The following is a 20,812-nucleotide window of genomic DNA, read 5'->3' on the forward strand; positions in this document are numbered from 1 at the left end:
CTCGCACCTCCGACAGAGCTTTTCCCATGTTCCGGGGGAGGCGGGGGACATTGAGCCCGAGTGGACCATGTTCCGTGCCTCTATTGTTGAGAGTTCGGTGAGGCCATGGAAGCCGACTTCCGGACGGCTTCGAGGAACTTCTGGTCCACCATCCGACGTCTCAGGAGGGGGAAGCAGTGCACCACTAACACTGTGTACAGTGGGGATGGGGCGCTGCTGACTTCGACTTGGGACGTTGTGAACCGGTGGGCAGAGTACTTCGAAGACCTCCTCAACTCCACCAACACGCCTTCCTTGGAGGAAGCAGACCCTGGGGACTCTGAGGTGGGCTCTCCTATCTCTGTGGTTGAAGTCACCGATGTGGTTAAAAAGCTCCTCGGTGGCAAGGCCCCAGGGGTGGATGAGATCCGCCCGGAGTTCCTCAAGGCTCTGGATGTTGTGGGGCTGTCCTGGTTGACACGCCTCTGGAACATCGCGTGGTCAACAGGGAGAGTGCCTCTGGATTGGCAGACCGGGGTGGTAGTCCCTCTTTTTAAAAAGGGGGACCGGAGGGTGTGTTCTAACTACAGAGGGATCACACTCCTCAGCCTCCCTGGTAAGGTCTATTCAGGGGTGCTGGAGAGGAGTGTCCATGAGGAAGTCGAGCATCAGATTGAGGAGGAGCAGTGTGGTTTTCGTCCCGGCCGTGGAACAGTGGACCAGCTCTACACCCTTAGCAGGGTCCTTGAGGGTATGTGGGAATTCGCCCAACCAGTCTGCATGTGTTTTGTGGACTTGGAGAAGGCGTTTGACCGTGTCCCTCGGGGAGTTCTGTGGGGGGTGCTTCGCGGGTATGGGGTACCGAACCCCGATACGGGCGGTTCGGTCACTATACCACCGATGTCAAAGTTTGGTTCGCATTGCCGGCAGTAAGTCGGAATCGTTTCCAGTGGGGGTAGGACTTCGCCAAGGCTGTCCTTTGTCGCCCATTCTGTTCATAACCTTTATGGACAGAATTTCTAGGCGCAGCCGAAGCGTTGAGGGGGTCCGTTTTGGGGGCCTCAGTATTGCATCCCTGCTTTTTGCAGATGATGTGGTGCTGTTGGCTCCTTCAAACGGGGCTCTCCAACTCTCACTGGAGCGTTTCGCAGCCGAGTGTGAAGCGGTTGGGATGAAAACCAGCACCTCCAAATCTGAAACCATGGTCCTCAGTCGGAAAAGGGTGGAGTGCCCCCTCCGGGTCGGGGAGGAGATCTTACCCCAAGTGGAGGAGTTCAAGTATCTTGGGGTCTTGTTCACGAGTGGGGGTAGGAGGGAGGGGGAGATCGACAGGCGGATCGGTGCAGCGTCTGCTGTGATGCGGACGTTGTATTGGTCTGTTGTGGTGAAGAAGGAGCTGAGCCAAAGGGCGAAGCTCTCCATTTACCGGTCGATCTACGTCCCAACCCTCACCTATGGTCACGAGCTATGGGTCGTGACCGAAAGAACGAGATCCCGGATACAAGCGGCTGAAATGAGTTTTCTCCGCAGGGTGTCCGGCCTCTCCCTTAGAGATAAGGTGAGAAGCTCAGTCATCCGGGAGGGGCTCAGAGTCGAGCCGCTTCTCCTCCACATCGAGAAGAGCCAGATGAGGTGGGTTGGGCATCTGATTCGGATGCCTCCTGAGCGCCTCCCCGGCGAGGTGTTCCGGTCATGTCCCACCGGGAGGAGATCCCGAGGAAGACCCAGGACACGCTGGAGAGACTATGTCACCCAGCTTGCCTGGGAACGACTCGGGATCCCCCAGGGAGAGCTGGAAGAAGTAGCTAGGGAGAGGGAGGTCTAGGCTTCCCTGCTAAAGCTGTTGCCCCCGCGACCCGGCCCTGGATAAGCGGTAGATGATGGACGGATGGATGGATGGATGGATGGCACTTCATCCTTACATAGAGGCACAGAATAAATTGTGTAAAATCGGGTGTCAAGACTGTAAAGAGGTGGATCGATGAAGCAAAGCTGTCACTATAAGAATGCTTGGACTGCACCAGTGGCGTTCCATCAGGGCCAACAAGGCCTTCTCTCCTGGCCTAAACATTCTCAGAAAAGTAAATTTATTAAATTTATTAAATTTACTTTTCTGAGAACAACAAATTTATTTTATTTTCAAAATATAAAAACAAAATTATTCTTTATATTCTTTACATCATATTATTTCAACTTAGTCGAGTGGCTTTCAATGTTATTGAAAATAACATCATGATGACAAAAAGCATATATTAAAAATTCTGTATTTTTCTGAATTTTGGATGGATGCTAGTCCCTCATCATTCAGTGAAATCGGGCTTTAAATGGATCACATTAATATTTGATGGCATTTGTCATGTTCCGTTTGTAGTTATATTTGGGCAGACTTTAATTTTGGCAGAACAAACCGGAAGTACCTTGTCATCTTGCGTATTTGGTTAGATTCTATGCACTTTAATTTTGGTAACACAAACCGGAAGTACCTACTTCCAGTAAAGACCTCATGGTTTCGCGCTAGCTGTTGTCATCGTTTCTCTTTTTCTTCTTGAGTATATGCCTTGGAAAGCATCGTCTGTAAGTTGAACCCTGTTTAGACTGCACTTTCATGATATCTACCAAACCGTTACTTCAATTTCAGCATTGGAAATGTGCAATATTAAGATCGATTTTCCGTCCGTTTTTGCTATGCTGCATTAGCGCTTGGCTATCCATATTAGCATATGGGCTACTGCACGCTCGTTGCGGCTATTTTCAATGTTAACCGTGCATATTTTGGTTATTTCTGTTCCAAGCCTATATTGCGTTTTGAAAAGTTAACATAACAATGTACAGTGATGACACAGAGACATTTAATTTGAACGGTGTGAAACATCCCCCTTTTAGTGTTTCTATTTCTCTGTACAGTTTTACAAAAATCTAAGGAAAAAGAAACTAAAGCTCCATCTCAACATTGTGGATCCTTGGTCTTTTTTCGTTGTTCGCTATCTGTCTATCTGTTCACGTCTCGGACACGGACAAGTAGGACAGAATAGCATTACTCTTACTTGCAATAACTACATCAAGGCTGCGACCCATTGACTTCATCAGACTGTTGCATTCTTCTTTTGAAATATTTTTCTCAGCTTTTAGCACAGCCTCTTTCAGTACTTATTTGTTGCTGGGGGTTTCTCCCTTCATTCTCCTTTTCAAGAGGTCAAATGCAGGCTCTCTTGGGTATAGGTCTGGTGATTGACTTTGCCAGTTTAAGAACTGCCACCTTTTCTCTTAATGAAGTCCAATGTCATGTTGACAGTGTTTTTATGACATATCTTGCTGCACGATAAAGCTTCTCACCCGAAAAGGATGCATTTATCTATACATTGCCAAACAAAATGATTTTGTCGACTTGAGAATTCTAGAAGCCATGCAACCCCAAGCTATGACATTACCTCCACCGTGCTTCACAGATGAGCGTGTGTGTTTTGGATTATAAGCAGATCCTTTATTGCCGTATTTTCACGACTATAAGGCGCCATTAAAAGTCTTAAATTTTCTCCAAAATGGACAGGACACCTTATGGTGCGGAGCGTCCTTTAAATGCGCTGAGTTCCAAAATCTGACTGACAGCCGACACGCTGTTTATATAGAGAAAAGGCGGAAGTGACTGTGGCCAGGCATGCGGGAAAGAAGTCGGCCAATCAGGGAAGGGTGGGCGTGTATATATACATATATGGAGAGGGAGAGAGAGAGAGAGAGAGAGAGAGGGAGAGGGAGAGAGAGGACAGGCAAGCTAGTCCGCCAATGGTGAAGGGTGGGCGTGTAAGTGGACGCCTCAAGCCAGTACCAACACTTGTATAGAGTGTGGCAATGTGCATTGTTGCAAAACAACTCCGGTTTTGGTTTCTAAGAACCCCTGAAAATAAATTTGACAAAAAGACGCGCCTACGAAGCTCAGTTCAAACTTAAAGCCACCGGTTATGCTTTTGGCATGCGTGCCCATCTCACAGCAGCGGTGAAAAAAACAAGTCAAGCAAATGAACTCTGAGCTTGCCGTTATTCCCGGAGGCTTGACTAAAGAACTGGCGTTTTTGATGGATTACGGTACTTGCACAATTGTTCAATTCTTTCTACACACACACGCGCTGCCACAATGTTTCGCTCTGTTCTTTACTTTCAAATGTGGGAAAGCTTCACACGAGAGAAATGTTGACTTTGCTGTTGCTACTCCTTCTTTCCGCTCGGCAATGCGTAGCAACTCACACTAGCATGTGATGCATAACTGAGATGTGCAGTCCTCTGCTTCTGATACAGAGGATGAGGACTTTGATGGATTTCTGGGTGATGATTGATCGATAAACGTGAGAACATTGTATGATGGCTAAATAAAATACACCCGAACTCAGTTCTGCTTTCGTTGCCTTTTTAAAAACATGTTTTTATCTTATCTGTATGTCTTGGCATGCTACCGTATGCTTCAAGCTAACGTGTTAGAGTGCGCGCATGCATGCCGTATGTTTAAGCTGGCGTATGTTTTACCACTGTAAAACTGCGGCCATTAGTACGATGCGTCCTGTGTATGTGTAAAATACAGAAATGTCACCCATTAATGAGACTGCGGCCATTAGTCCGATGCGTAGAATAGTCGTGAAAATACAGTACTCTTTTGGCCCATCCATCCATTCTAGAGGTCAATGTTGGTCTCGTCAGTCCATAAAACTTGAAAAACCTTTGTGACTCATTTCTGTACTTATTTGCAAAATACAACCTCATGATTGGAAACATGGTGGAGGTCATGTCATTGCTTGGGTTTGCATGCCCTCTTTTAGAACGGGCTCACGAGTCTTTATTGATGATGGAACTAATGCACAGCAGAATGCATTCTGAAATCCGCTAAACAATTTCACTGGCAATTTAAAGAAAAATATATCCAATCTTATCGGGATAAGATTCATCACGCACACCCTTCCGATTCCTTTTGCTGATGAGCGCTTTACATCTTCTGGTATTGCCTGTGTATTTCTTTTCTCAAAGTCTTCTTTGAACAGTGGTTGTGATAGCTTCAGCCCCTGTCCTGTCGTGGTTGAAAGTGATGTCACTGACTATTTCGTCAAGGCTCTCACAATGGTTCTGTCATAAACTGCTGTTGATACCTTTGGCTGGCCCCTGACCCGTTTGATGTCTGTTGCTCAGTACAGCAGTATTTATTCCAAATTGTTGTATTGGCTCTGCCCAGTGTTTGTCCAAAAGCTTTTATCAATTTTACCTATTCTCTCAACTTCAATATTGTAAACAGCTCTCTCTTCATGTTTCAAAGCAGTTTTCACAGGCGAAACCCAAAGTTAAAAACAAGTCCAATCTAATTTGTAAGCAATCAATCCAAAAGGCAACACCTTATCTACTACAAACACCCTTCAGTCACATGTTCCAATACATTTGCTCACTGGAACAGTCTGAGGGTTCAAACAAAAGGTGATCTGTCTTGAGTTTAACATATCTGGGTGTAAATACCATGAAATAAAAGCTGGACTTAATTCAACGTAAAATATCTGCAGTAACCAAAAAAACAAAACAAAACAGAACAAAACAAAGTATTTGACCCTGCTGATCCAATAATTTTGAAGTGGACTGAAAACAGTAGCATTAAGACACATGTTCCAGTCTTATATTGAGTGATTTGATTGATCTTACATTGAGCGTGCCCAGAAAGATGAGTGTGTTCCTGATACCCAAGTGGTAGATGGACCTTAGGATGAGAGCCAAAGTCAGCGGCTGAAGGCCATAGCGCTGGGAGAGCATGGCCAGCACAGAGAGCCCGGTCAGAACCCAAAAGAGCATCAGTAGCAGAGAGTCATCGATGGCTCCCGCTGGTTGGGCGGAGGAGGAGGTGGGGTTAATTTGCTGACTAAACACATTGGACATGTGACATCAACTGAGTATGCTCACTCGTACCTTGTCCTGAGTCATAGGGGTAGAAGAAGGCGATGATGAGGTTGATGAAGACAGCCAGGTTGAAGGAGATGGTGCCCCACAGTGTCATCCTCCTGGAGAACCAGTAGAGCACTGGCATGCCTACCACACATTTGGGTCATTCAAGTGTACAGTATGAGTACATGAATGTGCGTGTGATTGCAGGCCTGCTCGTTTATGAGTGAGTGCCACGGATCTAATCAGGATTATCCTCTCGTTAACCACTAAGAAGCTTGCTCATCCACACAACTGAATATGAGAGGATGTCAATGTCGCCCCGGGTTATTTAAGATATCCTTTATTTGTCCCGCAATGGGGAAATTACAATCAGAATTCAGAAAGGAAAACGCTGGGCAGGGACGGGGAAAAAAAACACGCTCTAACTATCCTCTTCTGAGGATAATTTAAGTCCAGGATAAAAAAAAAAGACCGTAGCATATAATAAGCATATGACAGTTCTAACAAATCACAAGACATAACATGTAATAAGGGGGAGGATGAATGGGAAGGGGGAGATGGGGAGGGAGGTAGGGGCGACCGCGGTGCAGCTTATCTGACCAGCTGCACGGTCACCGAGCGCTCTGCAGATAATTCTACGTCACGGGGGAAGAATCGGAGCGATGAAGACGGTGATAATAAGGATGTGTATGCGCGTGTGATTGTCCAGTTGTGTATGTGTATGCGTGTACAGGTCATAGCTGCTTTGTTGATGTCTGCTCATGAAGACAGTCCCGGCTTATCAGTCCATGGCCGAGAAGCAGGGGGGTGATGGTGGGGGGCACTAGCTTTCATGCATACTTCCATCCAGGGGAAAGGGCCGGATAGCGTTGTTTGTTTTGGAGGGACGGGCGCCAACAATTTCAGACAGCCTTGAGTCCGTGCCCTGTATCTCTTCACTGGCGCCGATCAGCCAAATCCGCAATCTCTTTCCGCAGTGCGGATTCCCACTTCTCCATGTTGTTGTCAATCGTACGGAGTCGCTCCAAAACCGCATCTATATTGCGGTTGAGCTCAGTCACCGCTTGACTCTGAGTGTTGGACATTCGCGCCAAACCATCCAGAGTAACCGGCAGCTTCTTCACTTCCAATAAAGCCGCTCCCGTCGGTTGAATTTTGCGATAGAACAGGAAGCTGCTAACACCAAACAGCAGCACACCTGCTATCAGAAGGCCGATAATGTAGATGTCTTCCACATCCTCAACGGACAGTATTGACAGGCACACCATTCTCCACTTTCTCCATGGATCAAGGGCGTATCCGGCAGCAAATGTCCCAGAGGGTCAAGCAGGCTCCCCACTGCCTGCTCTTTTCGTCGAAAAAATGTTGTCAATTGCATCGAGAGACCAGCCAACTAATTCCATGGTTAGTTCTTCGGATGAAAATACAGTAGGAGGCTTGGAAAAGTTAGACAAAGACAGCACAAAGACTAAGTGGCGAGCAAGGAGAGGGTGGGGGTTGAGGGCAGGAGCTGAGCAAAAACCGTTTGCCTTTGTCGAGAGCCAAGCAGAAAAAAAAACATTACATTATTGCAAGAATATTAAAGGGATAATAGTCACTTTTCCATTACAACAGTGGTCACCAAACTTTTTCCTGTGAGGGCCACATAACTTTTCGCATCTTTGATGGGGGTGTTAAGGAATTATTCCGCTAGAAGTAGTAGTAGAACATTGTTGAATTTCATCTTGCTATGAGAACTATTGACACTAGTCTCTCTCCTGAAAATCTGCTGAAGTAGTTAAAACAAAGAATGTACTGTGAAGTTTAGAGCCTATTTCCCTTTGGTTAATTAACAGCCCCCCAAGGGTTTTCTTGCCTCCACCACCTCATAAAAGTCCCTGAAGGCTCTCAAGTGCCCTCAAAGAGGAACCCTAATCTCAAGATCTGTGATCAGCAGCAGTGGTCTATACTTTGTCATCATATCAAGATCGAACTTTGCTTGATCTTCCTTATCTCTGCTTTTTACTTGGTTATGGTGTTGTTCCTTCCTGTTGGTTGTGTTTGTTCAGACACTGAAAGACACAATGTACGATGCGGTTGAAGGTATTTCCTGCTCAATGTTATTACAATCAACTTTAGTGCCCTCGACCCCCACCACTTCTGGGGCCCCCCTCCACGGGACATATTTTAGAGGAGCTGTTATCTCAGGTATCTGTGTTCCTGCCATCGCACCAAATGGGGGGTAGTGGTGGTATGGTCTCACCTCACCGCTCCTGGCTTCCTCCGGCCACACCGGGTCAGATGACATGTTACTTTCTTTGTTTCGGGGATTTGCATGAGAGGCGTACCTCCCCGCCTCTCATTATCATATCGTCTCTATATAATCTCATGAATGTGTTTCTTCGGGGCTTCCTGATGAAATCTGAGACTCACAGGAGCCCGAATCGATTCGTGTTGCGTTGTGATAAACTGAAGAAAAGACTATGTGGTGTTGGGTCTTCTTCCACCTTATAGAGAGATAAAAGAACCTGTAACCAAGGAAGGGCCAAGAGCAAATTGACAGCTCCCATTCCTCAACAGGGGCCGTAGTCAGTTCTGTAATAGAAAAAGTGTGACTGCAAGAGGACCTAAATGTAAAAATGTATTCTTTTCCAGAAACCCACACAAAATCAAAAATCATTTTCTAGAGTTTTCGCAGAACAAAATTCAGGAAATAAATAATATGATTAATGAAATAAAAAAGAACTAAATAACCCTCCATGGGTGCTTCACAGAAGAAAAAGCCAGGAAATAAATTACAGTATTTATGAAATAAATAATAATCACCTTTGCTCTGATGCAGTTAGTGGATGCACCACACCACAAGCTTCATGACATAATCCCAAGTTAATACTTTGCAGCACAGTGCTTGCTGGTGTATTAGGCAGTGAACTTGAAACCCTGTTCTTCTATCTCCCAGTTCATGCGTCCTATTAGACCCCCGAGACGCGCCCATCATACTCAGAGTCCCATCAGTTGTGTTGCTGGCCAGCTTTGACCAGTCCAGGTCTAACTCTTCCATTGCATTTCACTGAAAATCTCCTCCCCCGTCGTCATCCGTTTGAGATTTTGGAGGGCTGCCAGCTCCTCGCACATCTCCTAGTTTGCGCAAACTCCACGAATACAAATTTGCAGTTGCGCTGTGTCCTGCACGTCCATGGTGTCATCCAGACTGGATGACATCATGGACTGGATGATCCAGTGCTAATGGAAAGAATTCAAATTCTTTACATACATTACCAGTGATTTCTTCGATACGTGTGGTGATTGTATTCGCTGATAGACTTGCGATATTAAAGATGTCTCTCTTTACACACCTCCTCCGCGACAGCATTCATGCATTTATTGACAAACTCTCTATCAATATAAGGTTTACTGCTGCTTGCTATCAGTTGAGCAACCTGAAACCTAGCTTGAACAGATGCCTGTTTCAGTTGACCTTGGCGTACAAATGTATTTTGCTGAGCTCACATTCGTCCTTAGCTTAAACACTGACAGTTTGTCTGCTCACATTTGGCCATCGTACTTGTCGTTGTGACGGAATTAATCATGTCTCCGCCGATTGTACTCTTTGAATATCGCCACCACCTCCTGACAGATGAGACAGACTGCCTTTTCTTTGCATTGAACAACAAAATAATAGTTTCTTCACTTTGGATTGAATACCCTGTATTCTGAATCATTTTTTCTCTGAACTAACCTTTTCTCCATGATTATGTTCTTTTTGAGAGGGGCGGGTTTAGGATTTTTTTTCTGGGGTTGCGAAACGCTCCAGTGAGAGTTGGAGAGCCCTGAAGGAGCCAACAGCACCACATCATCTGCAAAAAGCAGGGATGCAATACTGAGGCCACCAAAACGGACCCCCTCAACGCTAATAAATATTCAGTTGTGTGTTAGAGCACTCAGTAGTACATGTGAGAGTGTTTTAGTTGCGTGTGAGAGTGCTTTAGTAAAAATTTTTTTTTCAGCCGCTCAGACAATTGGAAGCGTGTGTTTCGGTGGTGACATGAGAGCGTCTCAGTAGTCAAGCTGGAAGCATTTGGATCATGATTATGAGAGCATTTTAACAGTGTCTGAAAAAACTTCATAATTTCACATAGTAGATTCTGAATGAAGTCACTGATGGCCCCTGAGACTCACTCCGTAGCTTCTTTTGCCACTCCATCTCTCCATGCAGGAAGGACGTCTGCTCGAAGAAGTGTGTCACCTTGGAGCCCTGCTCATCCTGCTCCGTCGTGTTGAACACACGTAACTTAGATTCCTCGGTCAGAAATTCACAGATGGGATGGACTGGAAACACAATTTGCTCCATGCTGCGATCCTCTCGCACAATCTGCACACACACATGCACACGCTTATGATAAAGCGGTAATAAAAAGAACAAGGACTCAACTAATTAATCTCCTGTGTTGAGTGGCAAAAGAAAAGATCAGTGCCCACACACTGCATCCAAATTAGGGTGCATCCAATTACTGTGTGAAGTAAGATACATATTTTGACATTTTGGTGTTTATGAAGAATTTTTTGTAGTGCCACTACTAAAGTGGCTTTATTTTTATGTTCAGCGAATACACACAAAGTGCTGTACATAGAGTAACTAACATATACAACAGTAAAGCAACAAATCAGTAACAAAGACGGTAGAAAGAACCAAAACCAAGAACAAATCTGAGTCAAATGCCAAAGAATACAAGTGAGTTTTGAGGCGGGTTTTAAAGATGGGCAGCGAGGTGGCTTGCTGAATGATCAGTGGGAGGTCATTCCAGAGAGAGGGATCAGCAACAGAAAAGGCTTGATGCCCTTTTGAGCCTCAGTTTAGTTCTTGGTACTTCTAACAAAGACTGGTCCCATAGACCTGAGGCGCCGGGCAGGTGTGTAGGGGTGGATGAGCTCAGAGAGGTAAGGTGGCGCGAGATTATTCAGAGATTTGAAAACAAAGAGGAGGATGGTGGGGGAAGATACCAGTTCGACCTGGCAAAGCCAAACATATTGTGAGGGCTTGCTGGGAGCGTCTGGCGGAATCCTCCATCAGAAGAAGCTTTAACCCTCCGGGGACGCCGAGTTCCAGTTGACCATGTTTCGCACCTCTATTGTTGAGGCGGCCAATCGGAGTTGTGGCCGTAAGGTCCTTGGTGCCTGTCGTAGCGGCAACCCCAAACTCGCTGCTGGACACCGACACTAAGGGATGCTGTCAGGAAGAAGTCCTTTAAAGCCTGTGGGACTCCGGAGGCAGCTGAGGGAAGAGCAGTGTGGTTTTTGTCGCAGCTGTATAACAGCCAGTGGGCCAGCTCTACACCCTTGGCAGGGTTGTCGACGGTGCATGAAAGTTCGCCCGACCAGTCCAACTCCACAAAGGGAGTCCCCTGTCCCCTGCATGGACTTTGTGGACTTGGACAAAGCGTTTGACCGTGTCTCTTAAGGGGTTGTGCTGGGGGTGCTTCGGGGGTGTGGTGTGCCGAGCCACATGATACAGGCTGGTCGGTCCCTATATCACCGATATCAGAGTTTGGTTCACATTGCCATTAAGTCGGATGTTTTCAGTGAGGGTTGGACTCCGCCGAGGCTGCACTTTGTCATCGATTTTGTTCATAACGTTTATGTACACAATTTATAGGTGCAGCCACGTCATCGAGGACATCCGGTTTGGTGGCCTCAGTTTTGTATCTTTGCCTTTTGAAGATAATGTGGTGCTGGTGGGATGGATGGACCAAAAATATCCCGTCATCCCCAAAAACCGGTGGAGGTCACGCTGACAAAGAGGAGCTGGGGAAGGCAGAATTGCCCCAACTTGAACTTGCACAGGTTTGACCAGGCCATGCCTTGCCCAAATAAGTTATGTAAGTTACGTGGCCAACTTCACACTTTGCCGAGTTCAGGGTGAGGTTTGCATCACACAGCCTGCCAGTAAAGCTCGATACGATCTTCCGATGACTGGGAGTAAACCATAATGCAGGGATGGCCATGGCTAGTGATGGGGAAAAAAAGCGGAAATGGGCGTGGCCTGGACGGGGCGACCAATCACAACAAGTAAGACATCATACACGTCCAATCGCAGGGCTGTTTACAATCGGAGGACGGAAAGACTGATCGGGAGAGCTCGTGAAAATTTGATAAGGTACCTAACCCCCCCTAAAATTTTCTCAACGGATTTAGACGATTCACAAAAATTATCAATTTAAGAAATAAAACGGCGGATTTCCGCAAATCCGCGGAAAATTGCCATCCCTGATAATAGCATCCAGGTAAAATAATAAAAATATTTAAAAAACCCACAAAATTTGTACATTTTCATGAAACATTGTCACCGTAACAACGCTAACTTCTCCCAGTAAACACCGCTGTCTTTCAGGGCCTAAACATGCACAAAAACTCAGGAAACTATGCATTCACATCAGGCCTGGCAAAGCCATCAATAGTTTATTTGGCAATTTATTCAAAAAGGCTGCCAGGCGCCCCAAATATTATTATTATTTTTTAACAACTGGTTTTACATTTCTTCGGGATTCACAAAACCTTTGTGGTGTATGCGTCTGCCTAAGACCTATAAAGAAGTCTCTTGCAGCCATATGCTTAATCTATCAGGAAGTCCTCCATTTTGATTTATAAACATTAACATTCAACATCGCCATGATTATAAAAGCTGCTGTAACTTGACCCACATCTCGTCAAAATGACAAACATTTGATGAGTGTATAGGCCTGAAGACTATGAACTAATTTTTCATTATAGTAGTAGTGTCACCTACTGGCTAGTGGAAATAAGTCTTATTCTTTGCAGCCCCTAGATTTTTTTCCGCAAATAAACCCCAGTTCTATGTTTCACTTAGGGCAACAAAAAAATTGGTGGTAGAGTATATGTAACTACCAAAGACCAACAAAAAAGTCTCTTGGAGCAATATGCTAAACCAAACAGGCAGTCCGCTCATTCGAATTTACTTGTAAATTCGGCATTGCCTTGACTACAAAATAATAATATAATAAGAATACATTATATTTATAAGCGTCTTTCAAGACACCCAAGGACACTTTTCAATAACAAAAACACAAAAAAAATCACTGACTTTCTGGCTGGAGGCAATATATGTTTTACTTCTTCAAGATTTTCTACCAGTGGGTTAACCAGATTTATATCATATTTGCTCGGAAGAGTGTTTGGGTCTTCATGATGTTGTTAAATGAAGTTTGTAAATATAAATTTTAATTTTGAGGTGCTAAACATGTATGAAAACTTAAAGTTGGCAAACACATTAGGCCTAGCAACAGCATCAATATTTTAGTAGCTTATTGTGTGAGTTTTTTTTTTTTTTAATGGCTCAACAACGCCGTTTACACATTTTTAGAGAAGCGGCTGTGGTTGTACGTGTCACCAAGATCAATGAAAATGTAACACCCATAATGGACCCATTTTTGGACTTTTATATACATTGTTAAAAAATGCTTTTACCCAATTGTCTTGAAACTGCATGTTTCATCCGAAAATGTTCAATGCTTTTTATTTGCCAAATGCTATTGCCGTGAGGACGCAACGTTTGCCAAGAAAAACTATGCAAATTGTGAAAATATATGAAACTTGATTCATTTGTGGTTTAAAAAAACGAATGGTTTAGTTGCGTCCTCTACAATCTTTAAAAGAAACAGCCCTTTGTGAACATTTTACCACGATCTACCAAATGTTGAAGGCACATATAACAGCCCAAGACCTCAAAAAAGTCTCTGGAGCCCTACTCAAACGCAAAGGGAAGTTGTGGGTTTTTAATTATCTTTCATATTCTGCCTCATTTTGTGCCTTTTGTAGTAAGGGTGTGGAAAATAATCGATATTAATTGATACATCGATGCGCACGTGCGCGATGCGAGTGCTTCGGCTCATTCACTCAGGGTACGACGCGATTGACGGGTGAAATATAGATTCATCACGATGCATTGGTGGGTATCGGTAAAATCCGATACACGCGCCGTTTTATTCATGTTAAACGTCACCTATCTGCCCTTTCCTAGGCGCTATGAAGGTACCATCATTGTTTTGCGTTTTGTGTTGAATACGGACGGTAGCCGTGCGTCACATACAGTCCAGTACACAACTAGCGAAACACTATGGAAGTTCACGCAAGCAGCGGCGAGGAAACTACTGTATTTAATCCTCCGCAACATTCAGATCTTATGTTTGGAAATACTACGGCTTCGAAAAGAAAGACGGAAAGATTGATAAAAGCTCCGTAATTTGCAAAGAATGTCGCACTACGAAGCCATACAACGGCAGCACCACAAATATGCAGACCACTTAAAACGATGGCACCACATCAGTGGCGGTTCTGGGGGAGGGCCAACGGGGGCCAGTGCCCCTGTAGCACTGATTCTGGCCCCCCCTGTGGCCCCCCCCTCCGAACGTAGATTACGCAGTTGCGCCGAGTCGCCGATGCGAAAAGTGGAACCAAAGTGCGTAATTTAACATTCTCGTCGGACCCTTTAGTGCGCTGCACCACTTAAAAATGAGCGGGAAATGAGAAGCAGTCCGCAGAGAAGGAACTTACCACGACGTGCGCGCGCGCGCGTGTGTGTGTGCGCGCACGTGTGTGTAAATTTTTTAGTCTCCCTTTTTATTTTTATTTAACAGGATCAATATATAAGACATTGCCTTTTAAAATTTGGATAATTATATGCATGTAAAACATCTAGCTTCAGTGTATTTGCAATTTTTGTACCCGGCAGGCTGGTACCATATCATCCCCTGGCTTGAATATTCTCAACAGATGGACACGGCGTATTGTTACACTTGCAGACATTTTAGCCCTCCTAATACTGTTTTTTACTCATCACTGTAATGTTATGACTACAATTTCAAAGTTTGAAGAAATAAAAAGTCATGTAAGATGTTGAATCTGTCTTTTTAGCCCTGGGTTGAATGTGCCCCCCCATCAAAACCCCTTGCCCCAGCCCGGCTCCCTTAGTGAAATTGATCCAGAACCGCCACTGCACCACATCACCGACAAGTTTCCCGCCCCCTCCCCGCGCCTCCCCGTTGGACACCGGAGAAACTCTGGGCAAACCAGGTCAGGATCAGAAAAAAAATCGCCTCTTATTTTGGGGGTCCCCTTGCAGCTCACTGTGACCGCGCAAGGAAAAACTATATATGGATGACTCTTTTGGACATTTCATTTTGACATTTAGTGAGAGTGGTCTGTGTACGCTACAATACACACAGCAGCTTTGAGGCTGTGACTGCCACATTGTTTCAATTGTATTTTTTTTCTGTCCTATGGAGATGGATATCTTCTATCTATATATATATATTGCGCGTCGTCCCGCACGCGGTCTGTCCTTCCGTCTGTCCCTTTTCAAAACGTACCTACTTCACCGCGCCGCCACTGCGCCGCTCAGGCAGTGGCTCACTACGATCGCGCGGGCATCTTAGCGAAAAAATGCTGTCTACCCACAAGCATTGCAATAAAATTGTTAGTTAGAGCTAAACATCTCTTTATTTTCATGCATTCTTGCTGCTGGAGGCTGTAAATTTCCCCATTGTGGGACGAATAAAGGATATCTTATCTTATCTTATTTTCGCGATAAGCAATGAAGATGAACAAAAAGTTGAATCAAGCAACAACGCTTTTGTGGGCCGAAGGCCCACCTTACTAGCCTTCCGCAGGAACTAGCTGATGAGCCGCCCAGAGGGCGGCGAACCACCACCTTACCAGCCTTCCGCAGGAACTAGCTGATGAGCCGCCCGGAGGGCGGCGAACCAGCTAGTTTCATATAAGACACTCAGTGAGTAGTCTGTTTGTGTTTACACTACAGCAACAGCTGTGAGTCTCGGGTGCCAAATTGTTTACATTTTCTTTGCACAAAACCCAATTGTGAAAGGGCTTAAATAAGTTGTTTTACACGTTCTACTGTTCATAAGGAATAACGTGTTCTACTTTTTGCAATACCATACTGAATTTCATCTTTTTTAAAAAAAATTTTCTTTGCGTATTTGCATCATGTTTAATTGCACAATATCACAACAAATTGCACTGTATCGTATCGGATCGCATTGATTTGAACTAAATGTGTATCGCGTCATATCACATCGTTAAGACGGTGAAACGTATCGCATCGTGTCGCCAGAAAATTCCACGTATCGTTTAAGTATTGCATCGCTGGTAGTGCATCGAGATGTGTATTGAATCGTCCTCGGTGCTGAGATTCACATCCCTATTTTGTAGAGGTCATATTTAATAAAAATAGCTTTCAATCTGATTTACTTCACTTTCAAAAAATTCCAATTCAAATGGCCCGTATCCCAACGTTACCAAGTGTCACGTCCCGTGCCCGCCAGCAGGTGACGGGCTTTTCCCTCCGCCAACTGCACACCTGTCCGTAATTTCGGGCTGATTTTCTGCCTTTATTAAGAGGCTCCGGAGAATTCCACGCCGTGCCATTGTTCTCTCGTGCTAATTCCTCTATTGTGGATTACTCGTTGCCTTCTTGCCTTGCGGCCATTACTCTTGCTATTCGAGTTAGTCACTAAATTGTATACTTCTATATTGCCTAATCAGTACTTCCTCGCACTTTGTTTTTTCAGCGAGCGTTTTCGGTTGTTTCCTTATTTCTTCCCTGGTCCTTATTTGACCAGCGTTTTTTGTTACTGTTTCCCTGTCGGGCTCTTTCTGTTTGTTATTAAAGACTTTTTGTGTTCATACAAAATCTTTTCGTGTCTGCTTTACCTGGGGATCCACCTCGTTATTTTGTTGTGCACGAGGTGATCTTTCATCGCCTCGGGCACAACGTGACACCAAGGCTGCGAGGGTGCTTTATAGATTTCGCATCTCCAGTTCGAGACAGAGCAGTGACTGCAGCTAAGTCTCTAATGTTTTTGTGAAATTGTTGTCATTATTATTATTATTATTATTGTTATTATTATTATTATTATTACAACTCCTACAGGAGAAAAGCGATAGAATAACAACTACCTCTATCTGAGAAGTGGGTAGGTTGTAGTACATGAATCAGTATTTGCATTATAATTAGCATAAAGGGTACCTCTATTTGAGAAGTGAGCATGTCGTAGTACTCCAGCGGGTCTTGTTCCACAATGGCAGTCGGTATTGATGACTTCAACATTTGCGACAGCGGCCGATTGTTCAAGTTTAACTGGCAAAACAAAAATGAATCAGTTATTTAACAAAGTCAATCTATGTTGACAGTATGTAAGTGGTAGTTAGTTGACCATGGAGGAGATGCCTTCCTTGCCCTCTTTGCTCTTCTTTGGAGGCTTCAAAAGATTATGCAACACCTTGTTGTGGCGGGCCAGCTGCAAACAAACATGACACATTGTTGCTCACCACCAACAAAATTAATAATAAATAATAAAATAATCTCATTCAATACTTAATTCATACATCGCCTTTCTTACAAAAGGCAGAATGCAAAACAGAACAGGCAACATTAATTAAAAAAAAAAACCCAAAAGATTTGTAAAATAATATCCGTATACCAATCACGGATTGACCAACTTCAGATATTTGTAGTCGTCGCTGAAGTGATGATTATTGAGTCAACTTCAACTAATCAATGACCTCATTGATTTTATTATTTTTTTGTAGTTGTCAACTTGTGGGAGCCTCCTAAAACAAGCCTGCTCACCCACCCACTACTGTTCTCCGTATCTAATTGTGTGCACAAACTCATTCATTGCAGTACATGAGGGTCAATCAGCTTGCCATGCATGTTTTTGAAATCTGGGAGGAAACCGGAGTACCCAAAGAAAACCCATGCAGGCCCGGGGAGAACAAACTCCACACAGGAAGGCCGAGATAACTGACTGGGGGGGATGGGCAAAGTGCAAAGAATGAGATGATAATTGAAAGAATCGCTTGTTTCATTCACATTACTTTTCATGTATAAACATTGTGTATAAACATTCGTTTATACACAAGATATTTTGGACCTCGACAGTAGATAATTAGATTTTTCATTATTGCAGGAGGGCATTTGGTGAATTTGCTGAGTGCTGGTGTGATTAGTGAGGCTCTTTGTCAGCTTGTCTTAGCAACTTGTATATTTTACTGAGCCACATTTTCATATTCTCATCTCATTTTTCATGAACTATTACCACAAGCTTGAGCCACGGCTCCAAATTTGCTGCGCAACTCGACCCCCTGTTAATCTAGTGTACGTGTTCTTGCTGTAACTGGTCAACATCTCGCTATCACATTTCCTGAGTGGGAAAGTTGACATGTTGATTCAACCCCTAAAGTCAATAGATGTCACTATCACTCCCAATGAAAACTAAACTCTGACAAACGCATAGCTAAAATATCAAGCTTCTGTTACAATTAATGGTCTTGTAGTAGTGTGAAATAAACAAACACTATTTGTCAGCTTGATCCCAGTTGCACCTGACTCTGCAATGGGTAGGTGGGAGGCATGACAGTCAAGGTAAGAGAGGGGTCATTCGTCCGGACAACACTGGCTACGGGATCCTATCTGCCACCGAATATCGTTATCAGGCGCAGACAGGTATGGCAGCCTCGGTCACACACTCCCTAGTATTATCCCTGTTTTTGTCATTTTCGTTTGTTTTTGGCGACCCTCAGCGGCTTACTTACACGAGGGAAAAGTTGCTGCAGATTGCGTCTACACTCGGTCTTTTTTCACCAGCACACGAAAATCCACAAGGTTTTTCGGAGCTAAGTTTCAGGCGCCGACAGGTATGGCAGCCTCGGTCACATGCTCCCTAGTATTATCCCTGTTTTTGTCATTTTCGTTTGTTTTTGGCGACCCTGAGCGGCTTACTTACACAAGGGAAAAGTTGCTGCGCATTGGGGAGTCTACGCTCGGTCTTTTTTCACCAGCACACGAAAATCCACAAGGTTTTTCGGAGCTAATCGCGAGCGGAGCGGCTGCGCTGTACGGAGCATGGAAACGCCGCCGGAGGAGGGGGAAGCGAGCCGGCGTGCTCGTCAAGCTCCGGCAGCGCGGATTCCGAACCCCGCTCCCATCGATCCATCTTGCTAATCTACGATCTCTGCCAAACAAGATGGATGAACTTCTTCTCCTCACAAAGACCAACAAAACCTTTGCACGTTCTGCTGCGCTCTGCTTCACTGAAACCTGGCTCAGTACCGCCACCCGGATTCCGCGCTACATCTACCCGGCTTCCGCCTTCTCCGAGCCGACCGCGACACGGAGCTATCAGGGAAATCGAAAGGTGGTGGGATTTGCTTCTATATCAACGAAGAATGGTGCACTGAAGTCACGAAGCTCGACGCACACTGCAGCCCGGACCTGGAGTCGCTGTCTTTAAACTGCAAGCCATTCTACTCGCCACGTGAGTTCACCTCCTTTTTACTAGTCGGTGTTTACATTGCGCCACAAGCTAACGCTAACACGGCGATACAAACGCTAGCCGAACAAGTAAACAAACTCGAGCTAAAATACCCAGAGTCACCCCTGATCATTTTGGGCGATTTTAATAGAGCACATCTTAACCGTGAACTTCCCAGATATAAGCAGCATATCGACTGCTTCACCGAAGAAGGCAACATTCTAGACCACTACTATACAACAATCAAAAATGCATACCAATCGGTCGCCTGTGCAGCATTGGGTCTTTCTGACCACAATTTAATCCACTTAATACCTACATACAGACAGAAACTCAAATGTGTTAAACCGGTTGTTAAGACTGTGAAAAAATGGACGGATGAAGCAAAGCTAGCTTTACAAGAATGCTTAGACTGCACTGATTGGGACATGTGTGTACCAACGAAGTCCTTCCGCTCCTTCAACAATAACGAGGCATGGTTTACTCCCAAACTCGGGCAACTCAGGAAAGAGAAAGAGGCCGCATTTAGAAGTGGAGCTCGGGCACTGTACAAACACGCCCGAAACCAATTGACAAAGGAAATTAGCATCGCTTTGAGAAGCTATGCAGAGAGGCTGAAAAACCAGTTCTCTGCTAACGACTCTGCATCTGTATGGAATGGCCTGAAAGCAATCACTAAGTATAGAATGCCATCCCCCCAAACAGTGAACAATAAGGGTCTTGCTAATGAACTAAACATGTTTTTCTGCCGATTTGAAAAGGACACCCGCATTTCCCACACACACCCACCTCTACCAGAAACCACTCTACCTTCCCCCCACCCTCTTTTTCTCCACTACAGATCCGCGAACAGGACGTGAGACGGCTCTTCAAGCAGCAAAAGATCAAGAAAGCTCCGGGGCCCGACAAAGTGTCCCCCTCCTGCCTGAAAGTTTGCGCTGACCAGCTGGCTGCGGTCTTCACACAAATCTTCAACAGATCCCTGGAGCTGTGTGAGGTCCCATCCTGCTTCAAACAGTCTACCATCATCCCAGTTCCCAAGAAATCGGCAACATCGGAACTGAACGACTATAGGCCTGTCGCCCTGACGTCTGTGGTCATGAAGTCCTTTGAACGCCTTGTGCTGAACCACCTAAAGAACATCACTGGACCCCTGCTGGACCCTCTCCAGTTTACCTACTGGGCAAACAGGTCTGTGGAAGACGCAGTCAACATAGGTCTGCACTACATCCTCGAGCACCTCGACAGCAGAGGGACCTACGCAAGGATCTTGTTTGTGGATTTCAGCTCTGCGTTCAACACCATCATCCTGGAACTCCTCACCCCCAAACTTCTCCACCTCGGTGTGTCCCCTACGATCTGCCAGTGGATCCTCAGCTTCCTGACGGGACGGACACAACAGGCGAGACTGGGAGCAAAAACATTATCAATACGCACCACCAGCACTGGAGCCCCACAGGGATGTGTCCTCTCTCCACTGCTCTTCTCTCTCTACACAAACGATTGCACCTCAACAGATCCAGCTGTCAAACTCATAAAGTTCGCAGACGACACCACGGTCATCGGTCTCATCAAAGATGGCGACGAGTCTGCGTACCGCCAAC

At 45.2% G+C, this 20,812-nt stretch overlaps 1 protein-coding gene across 4 annotated transcripts in view; it reads right to left on the bottom strand.

The window, feature by feature from the left end:
• Positions 1 to 20,812, bottom strand: part of itpr3 (inositol 1,4,5-trisphosphate receptor, type 3) — a 255,817-nt gene that overhangs the window by 45,725 nt on the left and 189,280 nt on the right. For all 4 annotated transcript variants that reach the window (XR_007961438.1, XM_052058664.1, XM_052058663.1 and 1 more), the window contains 5 exons: positions 17,109 to 17,192; positions 16,922 to 17,032; positions 10,042 to 10,234; positions 5,908 to 6,027; positions 5,647 to 5,822 (listed from right to left, as the gene is read on the bottom strand). Coding sequence is in view for 3 of the 4 variants with exons in the window: in XM_052058664.1 (XP_051914624.1) it covers positions 5,647 to 5,822; positions 5,908 to 6,027; positions 10,042 to 10,234; positions 16,922 to 17,032; positions 17,109 to 17,192 (684 nt within the window). In the remaining variant the exon portion in view is untranslated. The remainder of the gene's footprint in view (positions 1 to 5,646; positions 5,823 to 5,907; positions 6,028 to 10,041; positions 10,235 to 16,921; positions 17,033 to 17,108; positions 17,193 to 20,812) is intronic.

Source organism: Hippocampus zosterae, chromosome 2, assembly GCF_025434085.1.
Source record: "Hippocampus zosterae strain Florida chromosome 2, ASM2543408v3, whole genome shotgun sequence".
Lineage (NCBI taxonomy): Eukaryota > Metazoa > Chordata > Actinopteri > Syngnathiformes > Syngnathidae > Hippocampus > Hippocampus zosterae.